This window comes from Chelonia mydas, chromosome 2 (genome assembly GCF_015237465.2).
Source record: "Chelonia mydas isolate rCheMyd1 chromosome 2, rCheMyd1.pri.v2, whole genome shotgun sequence".
Classification (NCBI taxonomy): domain Eukaryota; kingdom Metazoa; phylum Chordata; order Testudines; family Cheloniidae; genus Chelonia; species Chelonia mydas.
In genome coordinates this window covers 136164493-136187065 of record NC_057850.1, presented here as the reverse complement: position 1 = coordinate 136187065, position 22573 = coordinate 136164493, and the positions used below count along the sequence as shown (strand labels likewise).

The 22573-nt window shown below is 42.0% G+C and overlaps 1 protein-coding gene across 9 annotated transcripts in view; it reads right to left on the bottom strand.

Annotated features, from left to right (window-relative positions):
• The window catches only part of CTNND2 (catenin delta 2), a 1164839-nt gene that overhangs the window by 476357 nt on the left and 665909 nt on the right, over nucleotides 1–22573 (bottom strand). For all 9 annotated transcript variants that reach the window (XM_037893329.2, XM_037893327.2, XM_037893326.2 and 6 more), the window contains one exon: nucleotides 6667–6839. In XM_037893329.2, coding sequence (XP_037749257.1) covers nucleotides 6667–6839 — 173 coding nt within the window. The remainder of the gene's footprint in view (nucleotides 1–6666; nucleotides 6840–22573) is intronic.

Genomic DNA, 22573 nt, shown 5'->3' with positions numbered 1-22573 from the left:
TAACCAGAATATGTATAAGGGTGTTCCAGTGATATGGTTGTGACCGAAAGGACCCCAGTATTCATACCCTACATGCTATTTTAATGATCTTTGTACAAAATATTCCTTGTGAGGTATCATTTGAAAACTAATAACTTGCTGGTCAATAATATCCTGGTGAAATGTATGTTCCAACTTTATATATAAAGTAAAGTGATCCCCCGGTGTTATGTTATGGCCACATGTACAAAAGTACACAACCCTGCCTAGGTAAAAGTTGTTAAACTTGTCTATCTTAAACAAAGGGATATGTGTTTGCCTCAGTTGACATACAAGTAGTAAATAAAGTCCTAGAGACACCAGGGGAAGGAAATGGCAGGAGACAGAGAAAATTTTCATTTCAACAAACACAGGTGGGAAAAAAGAGCATGGAGCCTCCTTTACCACCAGACTCAATGTTGCCTCCTTTATTGTTTGAATAAACTTTCCTTTGAGGTATAATCTTCAGAAGAATCCACTTGAAGAATTCATTGGACTGTAAAAGAGAGGGGAAGAAAACCCCAACTTCTCTCTTTCACCTTAGAAGGCAAAAGCACCAGCACCTTTGGGCCTCTGGGAGAGATCCTGACCAAGGAAAGGATCAGTCACCACCTTGGTGGAAAACTGTGGGTGGGAAAGGCCATCTTGAACAAAGCCTTGAACCGAGATTAAGTTTCAGACTTTTAGATGTGCGTTTTTACTTTTATTTGCTTGTAACTATTTTTAACTGTATTTCTTATACTTGAATTCACTTAAAATCCTATCTTCTTTTGTTAATAAACTTGTTTTATTTTTTAATCTCAACCAATCCAGTCTGTGTTTAAACTGAACTACTTGGTTACTCCAGGTAAAGTAGCAAACTGTTTAATATTGACTCCTTACAGGGGCAACGAACCTTTAATATCTGAACTATCCAGGAGAGAGCTGGACAACACAGAACATGCATATTTCTGAAAATGCAAGACTGGGAAAGACTAGGGGAAGCCAGAGTGTGACTGCTGTGTTGCTGACAGACTGTTGGGGTCAGAGTTGCTGGAGCAGGGCTGCAGCTATACACAGACACTCAGGGTGTGATCTGCATGCTGGTGGCCTGTTTGTGAGCAGCCCAGGTTGGGAGGTACAACAGCAAAGCATCGTGAGGCACCCAGGGTTAGGGACAGGCAGTGACACAACCCCTCACTGCCCTGAATTTGAACCCCTGAATGTGACAATCGTGTATTTGGATGTTCAGAAAGCCTTTGACAAGGTTTCTCTCAAAGGGTCTTAAGCAAAGTAAGCTGACACAGGATAACATATATTATATATCAGTAACTGGTTAAAAGATAGGAAACAGGGTATGAATTAATGGTCAGTTTTCACCATGGAGAGAGGTAAACAGTGGGGTCCCTCAAGGGTCTGTGAGGGACTGTACAATATATTCATTAATTAACTGGAAAAGGGGGTGAACAGTGAAGTGACAAAATTTGCAGATATACAAAATTATTCAAGATAGTTAAGTCCAATGATGACTGCGAAGAATTACAGGGGAACCTCACAAATTGCGTGACTGGGAAACAAATGACAGATGAAATTCAACATTAATAAGTGCAAAGTAACGCACATTAGAAAAAATGATCCCAACTACCCATATATAATGATAGGTCCTAAATTATTTGTTACCACTGAGAAAAGAGATCTTCAAATCATCATGGAAAGTTCTCTGAAAATTTCAGCTCAGTGTGCAGCAGCAACCAAAAAGGCTAACAGAATATTAGTAACTACTAGGAAAGGCATAGAAAATACATAAATAAAATATTATTATGCCACTATGTAAATCTATGGTGCGCCCACACTTTGAACATTATGTCCAGTTCTGGTTGCACTCTCTCAAAAAGGATATAGTGGAACTGAAAAAGGTTCAGAAAAGAGGATCAAAGATGACAAAGGATATGGAACAACTTCCATAAGCAGAGAAACTAAAAAGATTAGGGCTGTTCAGCTTACAAAAGCGAAAACTAAAGGGGGGCGATGAGAGAAATCTATAAAATCACAATTTACCCTTTCCCACAAAACAAAACAAAAGAGTCACCCAATTAAATTAATAGGCAGCAGATTTAACACAAATAAGAGAAAATACTTTTTCACACATAGCAAAATTAACCTGTGTAACTCATTGCCATGGGATGCTGGGATGGTGAAAAGTTTAAATGGGCTAAAAAAACTTAGAATAGTTCATGGAGGATATGTCCATCAATGGCTATTAGCCAAGATGGTCAGGGATGTAACCCCATCCCCAGGATGACCCTAAACAACTGACTGTCAGAACCTGGGAGGAGAAGATAGTGGTGGATCTCTCAAAAATTGCTCTGCTCTGTACACGCCCCCTGAAGTTCTGGTACTGGCCACTGTTGGAAGACAGGATACTGGGCTAAATAAGCCATTGGTCTGATGTAGTATGGCAGTTCATAGACTTGTGTGCTTTTGTTACCCTTAGCAAGATAACAGTGTATAAGTAAATTTATTTATTACTAATCTTTTTCAATATTTAAACAATTATCTTCAAAAGTCAATGTATTGATCACATATAATATCCTTCTACATATATAAATTCACACACACACCACCTGGAGGAATGGAGAGAAAATATATTGTATTTTCCAGGTCTCTTTTGCTTATTCAGCAATATAATAGATAGAGTAGATTGGTAGGTTAGACTTATTACCTATCTAACTGGCGCAGGCTGACTAGTTGTGCATAACTGTGTTATGTTGAAACAACAAGGAGTCTGGTGGCACCTTAAAGACAAACAGATTTATTTGAGCATAAGCTTTCGTGGGTAAAAATCTCACTTCTGCAGATGCATGGAGTGCTCTCCATATGGCTAAATTTAGTGCCTTGCATGGTGTCAAGTATCAGGGGGTAGCCGTGTTAGTCTGTATCCATAAAAACAACAAGGAGTCCAGTGCCACCTTAAAGACTAACAGATTTATTTGAGCATAAGCTTTCATGGGTAAAAACCTCACTTCTTCAGATGCATGTGTTATGTTGAATGATACACGTGTAATTTTTCAGAACAAAACTGTTCAATGTTGGTGCACAGGGAAGAAATATATAAATATATATTACTACATTTCTTTGCCTCTGCCCTATGGGTTTAAGCTGGTCCTTTTTTTCCTCTGTCAGAGAAATATAATATCTAGGGCCCTACCAAATTCACGGCCATGAAAAACTCGTCACAGACCATGAAATCTGGTCTTTTGTGTGCTTTTATCCTATACTATACCGATTTCATGGGGGGAGACCAGAGTCCCTCAAATTGAGGGTCCTGACCCAAAAGGGAGTTGCAGGGGCCACAAGGTTATTTTAGGGGGGATTGTGGCATTGCCACCCTCATTTCTGCACTGCGTTCAGAGCTACGCTGCCGGAGAGCAGCAGCTGTTGGCCAGGCATCCCGCTCTGAAGGCAGCGCCCTTCCAGCAGCAGCGCAGAAGGTTAGCATTACCATACCATGCCACCCTTAGTTCTGCACTGCTACCTTCAGAGCTGGGCGGACGGAGCGCGATGGCTGCTGACTGAGGGCCCAGCCCTGCAGGCAGCAGTGCAGAAGTAAGGATGGCGATACCGTACCATGGCATCCTTACTTCTGCGCTGCTGCTGATGGCAGCTCTGCCTTTAGAGCTGGGCTCTCGGCCAGCAGCCACCGCTCTCCAGCTACCCAGCTCTGATGGCAGCAACGCCACCTGCAGCAGTGCAAAAGGAAGGGTAGCAGTACCGCAACCCCCCACCCCCCCACAATAACTCTACAACCCCCTCACAACTCCTTTTCGGGTCAGGATCCCAAAATTACAACACTGTGAAATTTCAGATTTATATAGCTGAAATCATGAAATTTACTATTTTTAAAATTCTATGAAAGTGAAATTGACCAAAATAGACTGTGAATTTGGTAGGGCCCTAATAATATCATTATAAATATAATAAAACAATCCATGTTTTCTAACCTTAAAGGGATGTCTCTCTCTCTCTCTCTCCATCCTCCATTTTTATTCACTTCTTTAAAAAAACAACCCTAGTACTCTTTTTAAAAAAAAAAAAAACTTTTCCTTTCATGTCTCAGTTACTAGGAGGGAAAAGATGGTCCAGTGGCTAGGACACTACCTTAGGACATGGGAGACCTGGTCTCAACTCCCCACTCTACCATGGACTTCTTATCTGACCTTGGGCAAGTCTCACGGATTCTCTGTGCCTCAGTTCCCATCTGTAAAATGGAGATAATAATTCTTCACTATCTCACAGGGGTGTTATGAGGACAAATACAATAAGGATTATGTAGCACTCGCAGATACACTGAGGAGAAACACTATATCAGGTTGTTATTATTATTATTACTGCTTTATTTTACTAACATTCTTTTTTCCTGCTTCTACTTGTGTTCCCTCTCCCCTTTACAGTTTTTATTTTTCCTCAATCTCTCCCCTCGTTTCTTTTTCTCTTCAGCTCCAGCTATCATCTTTCAAGTTCCTCTGACCATCCCCTTTCCAGGTGACCGTCATCCCACGACTCCGCCATTAATCTCTCCCGCAACTATTGAATTCAATCCAATTCAAGCCTATTTCTCCTCTCACAACTCAAGTCTGTCTACATTCCCTTGCTCATTGCTGAAGCCATGTTCTAGGGACCAGTCCTCTCCTCTGTAGTCATGTTTCAGGAATCAACTCACCCTGAAAGGTGGAAGATACAGCCTTCAGGGATCCCCTAAATTCCTGCAAGTACCCACCTGGGCTGCATGTGGGTCTGATTGCCTTTCAGGTATTTTGGGGGGCTATCCCTGTTCACCTCCTGGCTCCAATGCAGCAGGAGGGCAGGGATGCCCCCTAGGGAACTATAGAGAGGTTGTTATGTGTCAAGACAGCCTTAATTCCCTGAAGCTATACTGATTCAACTTGAGCCCTGGGTAGAATACTAAACATGTAACAATTTTTAGCTGACTGTGCTTTATTTCATTTTTCAGATTTGAGAATAGTGAGACTCTTTTATTCACACTATTGAGAGAACTGAATAATGTATGTATGTCTGTATCACATACCTGTGCAGTATCTACCTACCACCTACTGCTTTCTCTCTGGGCTTTATAAGGCTTTGTAAGTTCAACATAAAACTCTGAAGAAGAAGTGAACTATGACATACAAAAATACCCTACCACCACACTAACATGGATAACTGAAGTTAACCCTTTCAAAAATTGCTTTGGAAAGCTGTTGTCTAGGAGGCTCAATGAAGAGTAAAGGTGTAGGATGCAGATGCTTTATATGACTGAGTTTTTCTGTACCATTTGCAAGAATTCCAGATGGACCAAATTATCTCTAAGTAGTAGCTATTTAAGTAGATATTAAATATTTGCATGTTGCTTGCCTCAGTGCCATTTCTGGAGTTTCTCTTTTGTTTCCTTCCTAGATATCTGCGGTTGTGAAGTAGGTCAGGTTGAACCAAACTAAACTGTCCAATAAAACTAAAATTGAACCAAACCCCATTTTAAAATGTTGTTTATCTCATCTTTGTGCCCTCTGCTGCTGGCAAAAACCAAGATGTACAGAAGCATGGATATCATGTGAGAAAAAAAACTGTTTTTGTGGCATTTCTGATCCAGATGAAACTGGAAATCTCATAAGAAATCTTGTTGTTTTGAAATTTCTACCCCAGTGTATGGATGGAAGAGGTTCAGATAAAGCAGCAAAACTTTTGGAAGTTTTTTATGTAAACTGAAGCTAAACTGACAGAGGAAGGGGGGTGGAGCCTTGAAGATCACGAAATGGGGGAATGGTATAAGTGTCAGAGCAGAACCGGTTGCAGAAAATCACTCAAACAAGAGAGCTGTCATGGGAAGGGATCTTCAGAGAGTGTGGATGAGTATCTGAACTTTTGGATGCCTACCTGAACTGAATTTCTAAACCTTCAAAATAGGTTGATCATTTACCTGCTAAATTATTTGTGCATCTTCACATACATAAAACAATGGCAGTGTGCGGGGAAGTAGGTCCAGCTACATCTGTGAGGATCAATTCACATGGAATTAAGCCACTGTACCACGCAATAAATTAGATCTCTGTATTAGATTCTGCATCATTTTCTAACTTTTGATTTATACTTCACCCTATTTCAGTTTTGATTGCTTTGCACTGACAGCTATCACAAGTGACAGATAACAATGGTACTGCAACAAGACTGCAATTTAGCTGTACAACCACGATTTTACTGACCATTTGTCCAGAACCATATATTAGTCCAGTGATATTTAAAGAAGGAAAAACACATAAAATAATAATAATACAATGGCACATTTGAAAAATTAAACATTAACACCACCCAAAATTTCCAAACCAGAATGCCTAAAAATTAGTCACCTAAATCCTCATGTAAGTACATAAATAAAAGTGGCTTGCAATGTTTTCTTTAACTCAGCATCATTTTGTTACTGCATTATGTCCAGCAGCTTTAAATTTACAAAATCAAGGATGTGACTTTACTACATTCTGCTATGGAAATAGTACACAGCAACAAAAAGGGCTCATTAGGATTTGTTGAGACACTAAGCATAGAATAAACTTATTTTCTCAGAGCACCCTGGAACAGTGTGTGGTGTAAAAGATCTATGCTGCTCCTCAAACATACCTGGCTGTAGCTCTGAATGGCAGCTCTGGCTTGACTGCTGCGGGATGGGAGCTGTGATGTTGCTGTTTCACCCAGGGCAAGGGTCTGGTTGCTATGGTAGCTCGCTGAATACTGGAAAGACCCTTCAGGTTTGGAATTGAGCTGAAGTGCACTCTGGGATAGAAGGCTGGGCCCTGTGGTGAAAGTAATTTTGAGCAGTCAGTGAAAGAGAAAGAGCATGTATTATTTATCAAGAGTTGCTAGGAATTATCAAATGAATGGTTCCAGTTTTTCACATTTTGACTTTTCAGAACTAAAATCAGGTCAGATAATTTAAAGTGGCACATTATCACTTAAACATCATTATTTCAGCATTCGCAAAAAGTAAACAACATTGTTTCAAAAAACAAGTTGCCTTATTCTGCTAAACAAATTAACAGGACTAAGCAAAACAGATAGTAGTATTTGATAAAAGAGTCCTGATTTTTCCTGATTCCATATAAAGTATTCTGTGTTTAAAATATGTTTTCAAGGTTTTGTTTTATAAACACTTCGTTTAGTTTCCATAATTAAATCCAGTCATTCAGTAGAGGAGATGCTGAAAAGTCCTCCTCCTGGAACCCCAGCACATTAAATCTATTGATCACTGACAATTTGTAGTATATATGTGGTGATGTAATACTTTGGTGCCTGTACGGAAGAAAGACTTTAAAATATTAATAGCTCCTCTCATCATGTAGGACTCACCCTGTTCTCAGTGAATCTCCAATGACTAGTTTGTCAGCTTATCTTATCTTTTCTATCAGCGTAATGCACAGTAGGAGAAGGAAGTAAAGATAGTGTGCTTAAATTGGTACTGCCAAAGTGAAAGGTATTTAGAGTGATGCGGAAATGAGCAGTACTACTTCCCCTAATAATTTAGCTGTTCTGTGAAACTAAAACATACTTTCAAAAGGCATTAGGTTTATTTATAAATGATTTAGCACATTTTTTTATATCTATGTATCTTGAAATTAAATCTCCTAATTTTAATACTTAGGAAAGGTGCATGACTGGGTAAAGTACGAGCAACAGCAATACAATCTTCCCTACACTGCCCTGCCGATGCGTGTCAACTTTGACCTTGAGGAACAATCTCACTCTGAGGGTGAGAAAATACTTCATTTTTTATCCCTGTTATACACAAAAAACTACATTCAAATAATATTGTTGACAAGGCAAAGTCACGCACTCAGGAGTTAGGAAATGCCAGAATTAAGGTCCCCTCCAATCTATCCCTATCCCAGTCCTATCCCTATCCCACCCCTGACTCCTTGTCCTATTCCATTGTTCTTTCCTTCGATCACACACAGAGAACCTGAAGAGAGCTCCCTCTCCCAGCCAATGTTTGCAGGCCATCTCTTCCAGCTTCAGATCAAGTTTGGACCCCACAATGACTTTCCAATCATTATCCTCTTCTCCATCTTCTCCTTCTCCTCTTTCTCAAGCAAAGTTCTTCCTTCTTCCCTCCCCACATAAAGGTCCCCCCTTCTTTCTCTTTCCCTTCCAAGTTGTTATCCTTTTCTTCTCTCTCATTCCAAACAAAAATGCTCCTCTCCCCGCCAGCTCCCAAAACTCAAATAAAATACCCTCTCTCCATACACACCACATTTATTAGCTTGCTTTATGCTGCTGATGGCTCAACAGGCAGATGAAGGTAGAGGCAGAGGTGGCATTATTGGAAAAGTGAGAGGGGAGTTGGGGTAATGAGTTCTCTGAAATGCTTCTGAAGGCAGGCTGGCTATACTGTCTGTCAATCTAGCATGTGAGAAGAGTTAGTTCAGTTTTCTAAGACTCAGGCTGCATTATCTGACTGATTATTTGACAATAGGCAGGTATTCTGTTAGCAGAAGATTATAACTATGTGGTTTGGAATACAGCAAGATGCGGTGGAAATTTTTAAATCTCATTCAGTAACACAATTGTATGCTCATATTATAAAAAATGAAAAACAGGAAACAGCTTTTTTCATCCATAGATCTCAAAGCACTTTACAAAGAAGGTAGTATCAGTGCCATTTTACAAATATGGAAACTGAGGCACTAGCCAATGGTCACCCAGCAGGCTGGTAGCAGCTTAGAATATGATATAGGACTTCTGAGTCCCAGTCTAGTGCTCTATGTGCCAGGACTACTACTTTACATTTCAGAGCAGAATTCATCCTGTAACTACTATTCAATAATACACTATTTGTTGGTCATTTTAATTACAAGATAATTACCATGTAATGACAGGTTACATCTCATCACAGGATAAATGCACAAGTAATTCAGTCTTCTAAACTGCACTGTACCTTATGGAGATAATTACTTTTGGCTCTACTAAGCCTTACACAATGGTCCACATAATGGTCTACAGAAGCATGTAAATAGTCAATCTCTACAAAGTATCTACATGCTTGTTACATAGCTTATAATGTAAAGATTTCAATGAAATGTATGGTTCATGTGAAAATATGTTTTTTTCTTCCTCTTTAAAATTTAAAGTCAGTTAGCTTATTAGGGCCATTTTGCTTACAACTTTATATTTACCTCACCGATTTGTAATAATCTCTCATGCAAAGATCAAAACATTATAATGTGTTATACAATTCAAACTGGTCAGGTGATCTATTGAAATCTTGATTCATTTTGACAAAGGAAATGGCAAGACCACCCCCAAATGTTATCGGATTCATATGTTTTTAAGAAAAGAGGCTGTAGCGAAGCTAGAAAGTGCAAGAACATGCATTAAAAATTTGTCACGGATCTCTAACAGTTTACACATACTGGTTTTAAAAGAGCATTTAACCCACCGTCAGTCTAATATTTGACAGAAGAAAGAGGGATTAAACGAAGGAGGGAATAAATAAACAAGGGTTTACCATATCCCAGGTGAGTGCCCTAACCATTGGGATAAATGTTAAAAGGGAAGCAGTGGCAACTTCCCCTCCTCCTCCCCTCTCTAATTTACTTATTTGTTTATTTTGGCCCAAACTATTCAGTAGTTTCAGGCTGACCCCAACTTCATTTTTCAGTGAATAAACTATTGATCTGAAAAAATTCACCCAGCTCTAATCCAAATTCATAAAATAACCTTAAAGTTTCACCTACAGAATTAATTTACTGTGCCTCAAATCCCATCATAATAGGAACAAGCTCCATAATGTTAATATGGATTTGTGGGCTTTCAAATATTCAGCAGCAGACATGTAATACATATATTGATCAGACACTACTGCTCTTCCCTGATAGGTTTATCCAGTTGGTTTCAGTAGGTGAAGTGATCTAGGGTCGGAGGCCTTTAGGCTTGATTCCCCATTGCTTTGCATCTTGTTTTGCATTCACATCTGTGCAAAGTGGCTGTAAAATACTAATAAATTGGACTGGTCATATTTGAGTCCCACTTTGCACAAGTCTAAATCACTACTCAATCTGTAAGACTGTGGAGAATCTCAGTGATTCCACGCTACAAAACTCTACAGTGTTTGTAGAGTGGTCAAATTCTATGTGGATATTTGGGTGTATGTGGGTGAGTAGGGACAGGAGGTCTCAGATCCAAAAGAGGAGGGTAATTAATAAGTACGGGGATGTTTCATAATTGTCCTTTGTAGGGGAGTTTCTACAGCCTTTTGTGATTTTAGAGTGGAACAGGGAGTTGTTTGAGGTCTATACGTAAAGGGTGAGATGTGAAAATACTGTGATCTTTTGCCTACAGAAAGATGGTGGAAGTCCATGACTTTAGACTGTATATGAAAAGTAAAATGAAAGATGGTGATCTAAGCTGGCTCCAAAAAGGAAAATTAATTGAAGGAGATGTTGCTTACTATATGTTACAGTAGACATCATTTTAAAAGTTAGCATTCATTGAAGTTTCTATGTAGGTGCTATCAGATATCACACTTCTTCCTTATTTCTAAGCATAGGTAAAACCAGTTGTACAGTGAGCACCACTAAAAAGTCAACATTTGCCAACATAAGCCCAACAGTGGGAGTGTGTGACTGTCATTGTGCAGTGAGGAAGTGCACTCAGTGAGCTCCCATGCTCCCCTTTCCTAATTAGCAGCAACATTGGTAGCAGAGCCTCAGCTAGACCCCATACCCTACCTGGGGGAGCCCAAAAGAGCAGAGGCCATTTGATAAGAAGGCAGAGGGGGTAGAAGCTGAAATGATGAGACTAAACTGAGCTCCCTTCACCCCACACCACTGAAGGCTGGTAGTATTAAAGCAATGACTGAGGGTTCCTTGTGACTCACTAGCTGTGTATACAGAGTGAAAGGTGGTGGCTTCACACACACCCCTGCTGGCACCCCCACCCACAAATTCACTGATCACCCAGTAGCAGAAGACAAGCTCTCCTTATTTACCAGGAAGCTGAGAAGTGCAGCAAATGGACAGCCCATCCCCCCGCCCCCCCCCTTCCCCCCCCCCAGTATCAGAGGATTATAAAGAGTGGCAAAGCTGTGGGTCAAAGGTGTGTGTGTTGGGCGGGAGAATCCATATTCTGCCCCCTTTTCCTTCCCAAAAGCACTGTAAATGAAGCATCAGGAGACAAGCTTTCTTCTTTTGTCAGGAAGCTGAGAAGAGGCATGAATAGGTGGCCCATCCTCCCTCTCACTTCCCAGACAATTGCAAGGGACCGTTGTACTTGGGCTGAGGGCTGCTCCACCCCTTTATTTCTCCTGCAGAGGAAAAGGGCTAAATTTACAGAAGTCTGCAAGCACTCCATAGGAAAGCAACTTTAATTTCCTCAGACATTCTCAGAAACCCATAGAATACATCAGATGGGTCAAACCCATGCTACGAGAAGGCCTCAGTGCCAGAATCAAATACAATAGACCAGGGGAAGACAAACTACAGTATGTGGGCTGGATCCAGCCTGTCAGGGCTTTCAAGCTGGCCCGTGGGATTGCCAGCCCCATGGCACAGCAGGGCTAAGGCAGGCTCCCTGCCTGCCCTGGCCCCACACGGCTCCTGGAAGCAGCTGGCACCATGTCCCTGCGGTCCCTGGGGAAGGGGGTCAGAGGACTCCGTGCACTACCCTCGCCTGCAGGCACCCCCCCCCCCGCAGCTCCCATTGGCTGGGAAAGGGAACCGCGGCCAATGGGAGCTTTGGGGTTGGTACCCACAGGCGAGGGCAGCGTGCGGCGGAGCCACCTGCCCCAGCCAACCCACAGGTGCCACTGCCAGACATTGTGGCCACTTCTGGGAGTGGCGCGGGGCTAGGGCAGGCACGAAGCCTGCTTTAGTGGTGCTGCCACCCCGGAGCCACTCGAGGTAAGCAGTACCAGGCCAGAGCCCACACCCCGAACCCCAAGCCTTGAGCCCCCTGCCACACCCTCCTGCACCCCAACCCCATGCCCTGAGCCCCCAACCCTATACCCTGAGCCTCCTGCCGCACCCCACACCCCTGCTGCACCCCAATCCCCTGCCCTGAGCCCCCTCCTGAACCATGCAGCACTCCTGCACTCCAACTCCTTGCCCTGAGCCCCTTCCTGCACACCGCACACCCTCCCACACCCCGCAATCCCTCCCACACCCCAACCCCCTACCCCAGTCCTACATTCATGGCCCTCCATACAATTTCCCCACCTAGATGTGGCTCTTGGGCCAAAAAGTTTTCCCACCCCTGCCACAAAAACTCATTTTACCTGGTGAAAAATGAACTCCACTAAAACCTAGGAAAAGTAAAGATCGTATTAGTCTGGTTTGAGGGAGGACATGTAAACACAACAGGATTTATAAGCACTCTGTGAAAATGTGGCATATGTGCTATTTACTGAATGGTATTCCTAAAATTCTGAGGGAATTGCTTTGAAAAATAATTTTTCTTCTGAATCAAAATCTGTTTTCAAAACAATGGGTCTTTTTCTCCCCAAAAGATGCTTTTGGAAAGGTTTGGCGTGGAGCTGTGTGAACACTTCCAAATATGATTCACAAGGCATTCATGAATTTGTGCATGAGAACTGGTATTTGCATTCCCAATGTGTCACATTGTGGGCAAAAATGTTAATTCATGTTATACTATGTCACACTCAATATTTCAACTAACGATTTCCATAGAACCTGAAGATGAAGCTTTGAGAGATGTTAAGTTTTGTACTTTTAACTAGAAACCTCACATTTATTTATTAATTCTGATCACATTGAGTCAATTAAGCCTCGGTGTGACTCCAGGGAAACCAGCAATGAAGTTAATCCATTATGTTTAATATATCTTAGAATTCATCTTGGGGATAAATCACAAGAATGAAACTCAGGAAAACTAGTTGTCCTTTTGGTTCTGCCATTAACTATGTGACCTATATGCCACTTTAATCCTCTGTGCCTCCATTTTCCCATCTGTAAAATGGAATAATGACAAAGGAAGCTAAGAAGACAAGCATTATATAAGTGATAAGTATTTTCTCCCCAGTAAATGTAGTGATATCAAGTCATCATATGTATATTAACAGAACCAGATCAAAATCAGACCTTCTCCAGACAACACTTAGTACCCCTTTTTCTACGACGAATAAAATGGCCTAACAAACCAAACAAACAATCAAAACAAAGCTCTCATAGAATATCTGTATTGTAGGAACCACTCAGTAAGAACAAAATTTACATGCAAAGAAGCATGACTTACATGCAAAGAAGCATCAGAGATATTATGGGAAAGTGATAAAGAAATTAAGCAATATGTTTATACAATTTCATCTAAAAAAATGGAATTGGGTATTGTGATCAAACCCAAGATTGTATCACTTAACAGTTACTTAGGGAGGCATTTAGATATTCATTGCCTTGTTCATTAATAAAGTTTGTGGAGCTTTGAGATCCGTGGATGGAAGAAACAAGAATGTTGGCAATGTTGGCAATGTTGGCAACAAGAAGAAAGCCAAGGAAAGTGTGGGCCCCTTACTGAATGAGGGAGGCAACCTAGTGACAGAGGATGTGGAAAAAGCTAATGTACTCAATGCTTTTTTTGCCTCTGTTTTCACTAACAAGGTCAGCTCCCAGACTGCTGCGCTGGGCATCACAAAATGGGGAAGAGATCGCCAGCCCTCTGTAGAGATAGAGGTGGTTAGGGACTATTTAGAAAAGCTGGACGTGCACAAGTCCATGGGGCCGGACGAATTGCATCCGAGAGTGCTGAAGGAATTGGCGGCTGTGATTGCAGAGCCCTTGGCCATTATCTTTGAAAACTCGTGGCGAACGGGGGAAGTCCCGGATGACTGGAAAAAGGCTAATGTAGTGCCCATCTTTAAAAAAGGGAAGAAGGAGGATCCTGGGAACTACAGGCCAGTCAGCCTCACCTCAGTCCCTGGAAAAATCATGGAGCAGGTCCTCAAAGAATCAATCCTGAAGCACTTAGAGGAGAGGAAAGTGATCAGGAACAGTCAGCATGGATTCACCAAGGGAAGGTCATGCCTGACTAATCTAATCGCCTTTTATGATGAGATTACTGGTTCTGTGGATGAAGGGAAAGCAGTGGATGTATTGTTTCTTGACTTTAGCAAAGCTTTTGACACGGTCTCCCACAGCATTCTTGTCAGCAAGTTAAGGAAGTATGGGCTGGATGAATGCACTATAAGGTGGGTAGAAAGCTGGCTAGATTGTCGGGCTCAACGGGTAGTGATCAATGGCTCCATGTCTAGTTGGCAGCCGGTGTCAAGTGGAGTGCCCCAGGGGTCGGTCCTGGGGCCGGTTTTGTTCAATATCTTCATAAATGATCTGGAGGATGGTGTGGATTGCACTCTCAGCAAATTTGCGGATGATACTAAACTGGGAGGAGTGGTAGATACGCTGGAGGGGAGGGATACGATACAGAAGGACCTAGACAAATTGGAGGATTGGGCCAAAAGAAATCTGATGAGGTTCAATAAGGATAAGTGCAGGGTCCTGCACTTAGGACGGAAGAACCCAATGCACCGCTACAGACTAGGGACCGAATGGCTAGGCAGCAGTTCTGCGGAAAAGGACCTAGGGGTGACAGTGGACGAGAAGCTGGATATGAGTCAGCAGTGTGCCCTTGTTGCCAAGAAGGCCAATGGCATTTTGGGATGTATAAGTAGGGGCATAGCGAGCAGATCGAGGGACGTGATCGTTCCCCTCTATTCGACACTGGTGAGGCCTCATCTGGAGTACTGTGTCCAGTTTTGGGCCCCACACTACAAGAAGGATGTGGATAAATTGGAAAGAGTCCAGCGAAGGGCAACAAAAATGATTAGGGGTCTAGAGCACATGACTTATGAGGAGAGGCTGAGGGAGCTGGGATTGTTTAGTCTGCAGAAGAGAAGAATGAGGGGGGATTTGATAGCTGCTTTCAACTACCTGAAAGGGGGTTCCAAAGAGGATGGCTCTAGACTGTTCTCAATGGTAGCAGATGACAGAACGAGGAGTAATGGTCTCAAGTTGCAATGGGGGAGGTTTAGATTGGATATTAGGAAAAACTTTTTCACTAAGAGGGTGGTGAAACACTGGAATGCGTTACCTAGGGAGGTGGTAGAATCTCCTTCCTTACAGGTTTTTAAGGTCAGGCTTGACAAAGCCCTGGCTGGGATGATTTAACTGGGACTTGGTCCTGCTTTGAGCAGGGGGTTGGACTAGATGACCTTCTGGGGTCCCTTCCAACCCTGATATTCTATGATTCTATGATTCTAAGATAGTACGGAAAAGTACAGTGTACTAATGATTATTATTGGTCCAGTCTGATGTTTAACAGTCTTAGATCGCACCCAACGCTTGTAAAACTGAGATTTGCAATATCACGTCAAAATACAATAGCCTATTTTCAGTCTGGGGGGACCCAGGGGCAGTTTGAAATAAACAGAAATTCTTAACATTGGAATTCATAGAACTTTGGTTTACCTGTGTTGTTATTTTCAAACCTCTTTGCTTAAGCTCCTTCACTTTGTTGCTTTGCCATTCAGTCTCTGTTCAAAAGTGATGATTCTTGGGAGTAACAGTCTAGGAATACAGTAGTCTGTGGCCACAACTACTCTATGGGGACTATAGTGGCATGGCTAGGGTGTCATATCTATGCTGGCATAACCATGTAGCGTAGGCACAGCCTACACTGACAAATGTTTTTTTTTTTCCCATCAGTGTCAGAACACCATCTCCCTGAGTGATGGCAGCTAGGGCGACAGAAGCATTCTTCCACTGACCTAGCTGTGGCTACACCAGGGGTCAGGTCAGTATAGCTACAGCAGTCAGGGGTGTGAATTTTTCACACTACCAAGCACTGTAGCTATGTCAACCTAAATCTTAAGTGTAGGCCAGGCCTGTGTCTGCCTCCATGCATCTTCTCCCCAACTACAGAATATGGGCTGCTTGGAATTCCTCCTCCCTCTATCACTCAAACTGTGATACCCCTCAAACCCCAGAGATACAAAGAAAGAACAAGAGGCAGCATGATGAGTGTTTATTGCTAGGGGTATGTGGCCTTTGAAATACAGAGGAGCAACTTCTAGGTGCAGTATTGGCTCCAGTACAGTGCTCTGTGCGCTGCCCTCGCCTGCAGGCACTCCGCCCCGCAGCTCCCATTGGCTGGGAACAGGGAACCGTGGCCAATGGGCGTGTCGGGGGTGGAACCCACAGGTGAGGGCAGCGCGCGGCGGAGCCGCCTGCCCCAGCCCACCCCCAGGAGCCACTGCTGGACATGCTGGCTGGCAGGGAGCCTGCCTTAGCCCTGCTGCATGCCACTGCCACCCCGGAGCTGCTCAAGGTAAATGGCGCCAGGCTGGAGCCCGCACCCAAACTCCTCCTGCACCCGCACCCCAACCCCCTGCCTTGAGCCCCTGACACACCCCTCTTGCACCTCAACCCCCTGCCCTGAGCCCCATGCCACACTCTGCACCCCCTCCTGCACCCCAACCCCCTGCCCTGAGCCCCCTCCCACACCTGCACTCCCTCCCCCACCCCAACCCCCTGCCCCAGCCCTACATTCATAGCCCTGCATACAGTTTCCCCACCCAGATGTGGCCCTCGGGTCAAAAAGTTTGCCCACCCCTGCAATAGACCAAGAGGTATGAAATCATCAGATTCAAACTAAGTATATCTCAGTTGAGGGCTCATTAAATACAAAGGCAGGGAAATTGGACTGACTTTTGGATGTAAAAATACAATAGTTATGTGTTGTACTAAAAATACTGCCTCAGTAGAAGAAATTTATAGAATGATTTTATGCTAAATTTATTAGGAATGTTGTTAAGTAACAGTTTTCAAAAAGTAACGATACAGGCAGTTAATGTAGGAAACTCTGTACTTAACAGTAAGGATATCAGAAAGTATAGTACAAAGCATAGGGAGAAAATGAAACTTAGAATGTTTAAAATGTATAGTTTATGGTGTTGTATTATAATTGGGGACGAAATTGAATATAATTGCAAGGAAGCAGATAAAGAAGTACGATACAGATACTGATGTTGAGGTGAGGGGTTGGAGAGGGGAAGATGGGGAAGGCATTACATGGTAATGACAATACTGAATATTCCAATAAATGGAAAAAAAGGATCAGGACAAGCTGGTGCTCCTGGAATGCTGGGGAACTAAATCACCCAAGAAAACAAACAAAAAAAGATGCTATCTGTTTTCAAAAACAAAAAGATATTGGTGGCAGTGCTTCTGGAAACGTACCTGAAAACAAAAGAACTAATCAGATTTAAAAGGGAATCAGTATTTATGTATATGGAATATCTTTCAGCTCAGTAAGAGAAGGGTGCAAATAGTAATAAGTAAACAAGTATCATGGGAACCTGAAGAGATCAGAACAGATCCAGAGGACAGACGGGTTTTGCTATAGGGTGTGCAGAGAGTAAACTTATTATAATATGTAACATTTTATGCCCTGAATGAAGAGAATACCACCTCCAATAATATTTTTGGAACGATTGCAACAGTCCAGGATTCATGGGTAAAAGAGGCACGCAACTTTAACTGCTGGCTTAACCTCATGTCAGATACATAGGGCCCTTTGTTTTCAGGGTTTTTTTTTCCCCAGGAATGTATCAGTGTTTATTACTACAACAACAAAAACAGGTGAAAATCAGTGGAAAAAACTATTAATAATGTTTCTGGGTAGATACTGGGGTTTATTTTGGTGGATGGAAGGACGGGGGGAAAGTATTCAGTATTTGATGAATGGATTCAATGTGGTTTGCTACAGAACTGAAACAGAACTCAAAACCAAATGCCACCTCTGAGTTTAAGAAAACAATATATCTCTCTCATCTCCAAATAAACCTTTTCATTTGAATAAACAGTTTACTGTTGTAGAGAAGACTTTTAGCCTGTAAATATTTACATTTATATAATTGGGCCACACCATTGGGCATACACTCAACTTTATCCTTTTATCCTGTTTTTTTTAAACTTTTGAATACTTCCTTGTGTTCTGAACTGTATCCTGATACTGATTTTTGTTTTCTTCCCATTTTAGCATGAGATCTTTAAACCCTTATCTGCTAATAGCTTGCAATGTGTACATGGTGGCGTGAGATTCATCGGTAAGTTCAGATGCGCACGCACTTCAGGGCTTGCATGCATGCCTGTTTGTTTATTCTGTGTATCTTCTAGACTAATACATAGCCTTACTTCAACAGGCAGCTTGGCATATACACCCAGACTACTGTGTTATTGTAATACATATATCTCATGAAAGTTCTTTTTTATATATTTGAATGATACAAAAGTAGGGGGGAAAACTGGAAAAAAATGAATAATACTTTTTGTAAAACCCAGGATTTTTTTTGGTAAAAATCAGTTTAAACTGAAAACAAAGGGGCTTATGGATATACCACCAGCTAGGCAAGAAGCTCCATCTAAAATGCTCAGATACAGAAATCAGCATATAAAGATCAGGACATGATGGGCTCCTACATTCTAAGGGTGGGGATACTTTACTTTTGTGTCTGAAATTGCCAAAACACATAACAAAAATAAATCTATTCTAGTATCAATTAACTCCTTAATGTCAGAATGGAAATAATATATATCTTCTAACATGCACCAGTCTTCATAAAAATAAAGTCCAATTCAGGACTAAGAAGAATGGTTTTTTTGGGGGGGAAAGAAAACTATATTGATCATTACATTATGGATGATGCCTTCCAGGATATAACCTTAGGTACTAGGTGTGAGACCTTTAAAGTGGTAATAAGGAGACATATTATCTCATACAATAGCTATGGGTGGGGGGCAGATGTAGGCAAAAATAGGCAGATTTAAAGGGACAAATTTACAGTTTTCAGAAGCAATATAACTTAACTAATAACACAGACAGACTCCAAGAGAGTAAGAATGACCTCACCACACATTAAGCGATGGGAGTCGTTGTCTGATTTCTTGGAAAAGGTGCGTGCCTCTTTAAGGGTTAGAGAGCTAGGGAGTGACTTTCTGCTACAAGTATCAGAGGGGTAGCTGTGTTTATCTGTAGCCACAAAAACAACAAGGAGTCCATGGCACCTTAAAGACTAACAGATTTATTGGGGCTTAAGCGTTCATGGGTAAAAAACGGCATCTGAAGAATTGGGTTTTTTACCCACAAAAGCTTGTGCCCAAATAAATCTGTTAGTCTTTAAGGTGCCAACGGACTCCTCATTGTTTTTGCTACAGTGACAGACCAGGCCAGTGTGGAGATGCTGACCCATTCCCCTCTCCCCGTAGTGACCAGAAAAGTTGGGGGGACTATATAGGTCCATGCTGGTGCAGGAAAAGCCCTCTTTTATCTGTACCAGCAGCACCCACAGTCCCACCCATGGAAGTGGTGAAATACCAGGTTTTGTCGGGATCTGTTGTGGGCGTTGCACTAGTCACTGTTTTCTCATGGGGCTCGGAAGGAATTTTTCCCTCACTGCCAGATTGGTAAAGATGAAGTGGTGTTTTTTTTACCTTCCCCACAGCAGGTTTAGAGGGGGGCTCAGTTGGGGCAAACATGAAATGGGAGTTAGGCTATGATGTCACAACTCATTATGTAAATGTGGGGCAGATGTCCAGTGCAGGTACTCCATAGTGAAGGGGCTACAAAAATCAGATGCAATGCATTGGTAAAGGAATTAAAGGAGGTATTCTTGAAAGGAGTGGAAACAGCAGACGAGGGGAGGGATTCCTATGACTCATACCTCTTACAGCCACCACCTTCCGAAGGGGTGCTGGTGAGGTTGTACCAAGCTGTCAAGGTTCAAGCTGTCAAGGTTCCTTCCCCATTCTGAACTTTAGGGTACAGATGTGGGGACCTGCATGAAAGACGTCCTAAGCTTATTTTTCCAAGCTTAGGTTAAAACTTCCCCAAGGTACACACTTTGCCTTGTTCTTAAACCCTATGCTGCCACCACCAAGCGTGTTAAACAAAGAACAGGGAAAGAGCCCACTTGGAGACGTCTTCCCCCACAAAATTTCCCCCAAAGCCCTACACCCCCTTTCCTGGAGAAGGCTTGATAAAAATCCTCACCAATCTGTACAGGTGAACACAGACCCAAACGCTTGGATCTTAAGAACAATGAAAAACAATCAGGATCTTAAAAGAAAAAAATTAATTAAAGAAAAAGTAAAAGAATCACCTCTGTAAAATTAGGATGGTAAATACCTTACAGGGTAATCAGATTCAAAACATAGAGAATCCCTTTAGGCAAAATCTTAAGTTACAAAAAGACACAAAAACAGGAATATACATTCCTTTTAGCACAGCCTATTTTACCAGCCATTAAACAAAAGGAAATTTAACGCATTTTTAGCTAGATTACTTACTAACTTTTTACAGGAGTTCTGAGCTGCGTTCCTGATCTGTTCCCGGCAAAAGCATTACACAGACAGACAGACCCTTTGTTCCCCCCAGCTCCAGCTTTGAAAGTATCTTGTCTCCTCATTGGTCATTTTGGTCAGGTGCAAGGTTATCTTAGCTTCTTAACCCTTTACAGATGAAAGGGTTTTGCCTGTGGCCAGGAGGGATTTTATAGCACTGTATACAAAAAGGTGGTAACCCTTCCCTTTATATTTATAACAGAAACCCTCCCTGGTCTATATTGCAATGATTATAGAATTACCTGTACTATACACTTTTATCTGCCAGGTACTCCCAGATGTTTAAGAATAAAGTGGCAGCCTAATTAAACCACGTCCAGTGTCTCCAGTCCTTCTTCCAGCATAGCCAGACAATGCAAAAAATGCATTCAAAACAATATTGACTAAGTATCTGTACTTCAGCTATGCTTCTTTGGGTGACGCCCACTTCTAATAGTTCAGGTACAACAATGGAAATGCCAGACAGGGTTGATGGCCTATTAACGAGGACAATGGACTGTGAAAAGGCTTGGCCTTCCTACGGACACACCATACTGACACTGACTCATGAATGCTGTGATACTACAGAGTCAGGGGGTCCGGTCACCTGATACTAAACATTACCTGGGACTTCTTGTAACTATCCACTGGAAGGGAAGGGGGGGTCAAGTTTGGGGAACAAAGGATTTCTACCTTATGTAAATGCTATTTAAGGAGGGGAGGAAAGCAAACAAGACTCCTCCTCTCCATGGCTGTCTGCCCAAGAAGAAAGACTGCAAAAGCCACCTGAAGGGAAGACAAGGGGGGAGTCCAGACTGAGACAGGGATCCAATCTGAAAAGGAATATAACTGGAACTCTGAACCACAGAAACTTTGCAACCTGCCTAAAGTAACATTTAGGGTGAGAAGTTATATTTTGTAACCTGTTTCTTAAGTATATTGAGTTTAGCTTGTGTATTTTGCTTTATTTGGTTAGTAATCTGCTTTGTTCTATCTGTTATCTCATATATTCACTTAAAATTCACCTTTTGTAGTTAATTAACATATTTCTTGTTTATAATATAACCCAGTTTATATAATTACTAACTGGGGGCGGGCGGGGGAGAAGTTGTGCATATATCCCTCCATACTGAGGGAGGGGGAACATTTCCTAAAATCTTTGGGTTTGTTCCTTTAAAGGGAGTGTTGGGGCAAACCCCTTCGGCTGAATCTTTCCAGAGCAGATCTCTATCTCTCTGTGCAGCTGGGCGTGGCCCTGCCTGTGTGCTTGGCTGGAAGAGGCTTGTGAACTTAACCCACCAAGGCCAGGTAAAGGGGACCCAGGCTGGCAGAAGAGGCTGACTCAGTCACTTCTCAGGACATCAGTTGACTCCCCAAAGGGCCCAAACCCATCACAAAAAGAAAAAACCCAGACAGTGCCGAAGAAAGGTTCTATGTATGGGGGACCAAGTCAGGCAGATTACTAGCCACACGGATATCTAACAGAAAATCCAGACAAGGCATACCTCAAGACCGGAAATGGGATACTCCTAAAAACACATAAAGGGATTAACAAAATATTAGAGGAATATTCCCAGGAGTTATACACTAGCAGATAAGTAAACAAGGAAGATCTGGGAGTTAATATACTGCAGACTATTAAAATGCCCAGAGGTATTTTTAAAATGAAAAAAGTTACAAAGAGGTTCAATAATACAGGAAGAAATACAGATAGCAATTATATCATTAAAATCAGGGAAGAGTCCTGGACTAGATGCATACAACTCTGAATTCTATAAAATGTTTAAGGAACAGGTAGCTCCTTTGTTAGCAAGTGAACTCCAGCCTTCTCACACAAAGAGTGCTTACTGGGCACATTCTATCATTTAGATATAGTTTTGATATCTAAAACACATCAGGATTTATCGCAGCCAGCATCTTACAAGCCCATCTTTTTTAATAAATATAGACAGTAAGGTTCTGACTAAAATACTGGTATCCAGTTTAGAGACAGTAATACCTAAACGGATGCCCTAAAACCAAACTGGTTTTATAAAAGAAACAAACACATTAAATAATACAAGGAAATTTCTACATGTGCTACAGCACTCAAGGTGCACTAATAAAGAGGCCTAGACTACAAATATGGCTTCCATAAAGGATTTTGA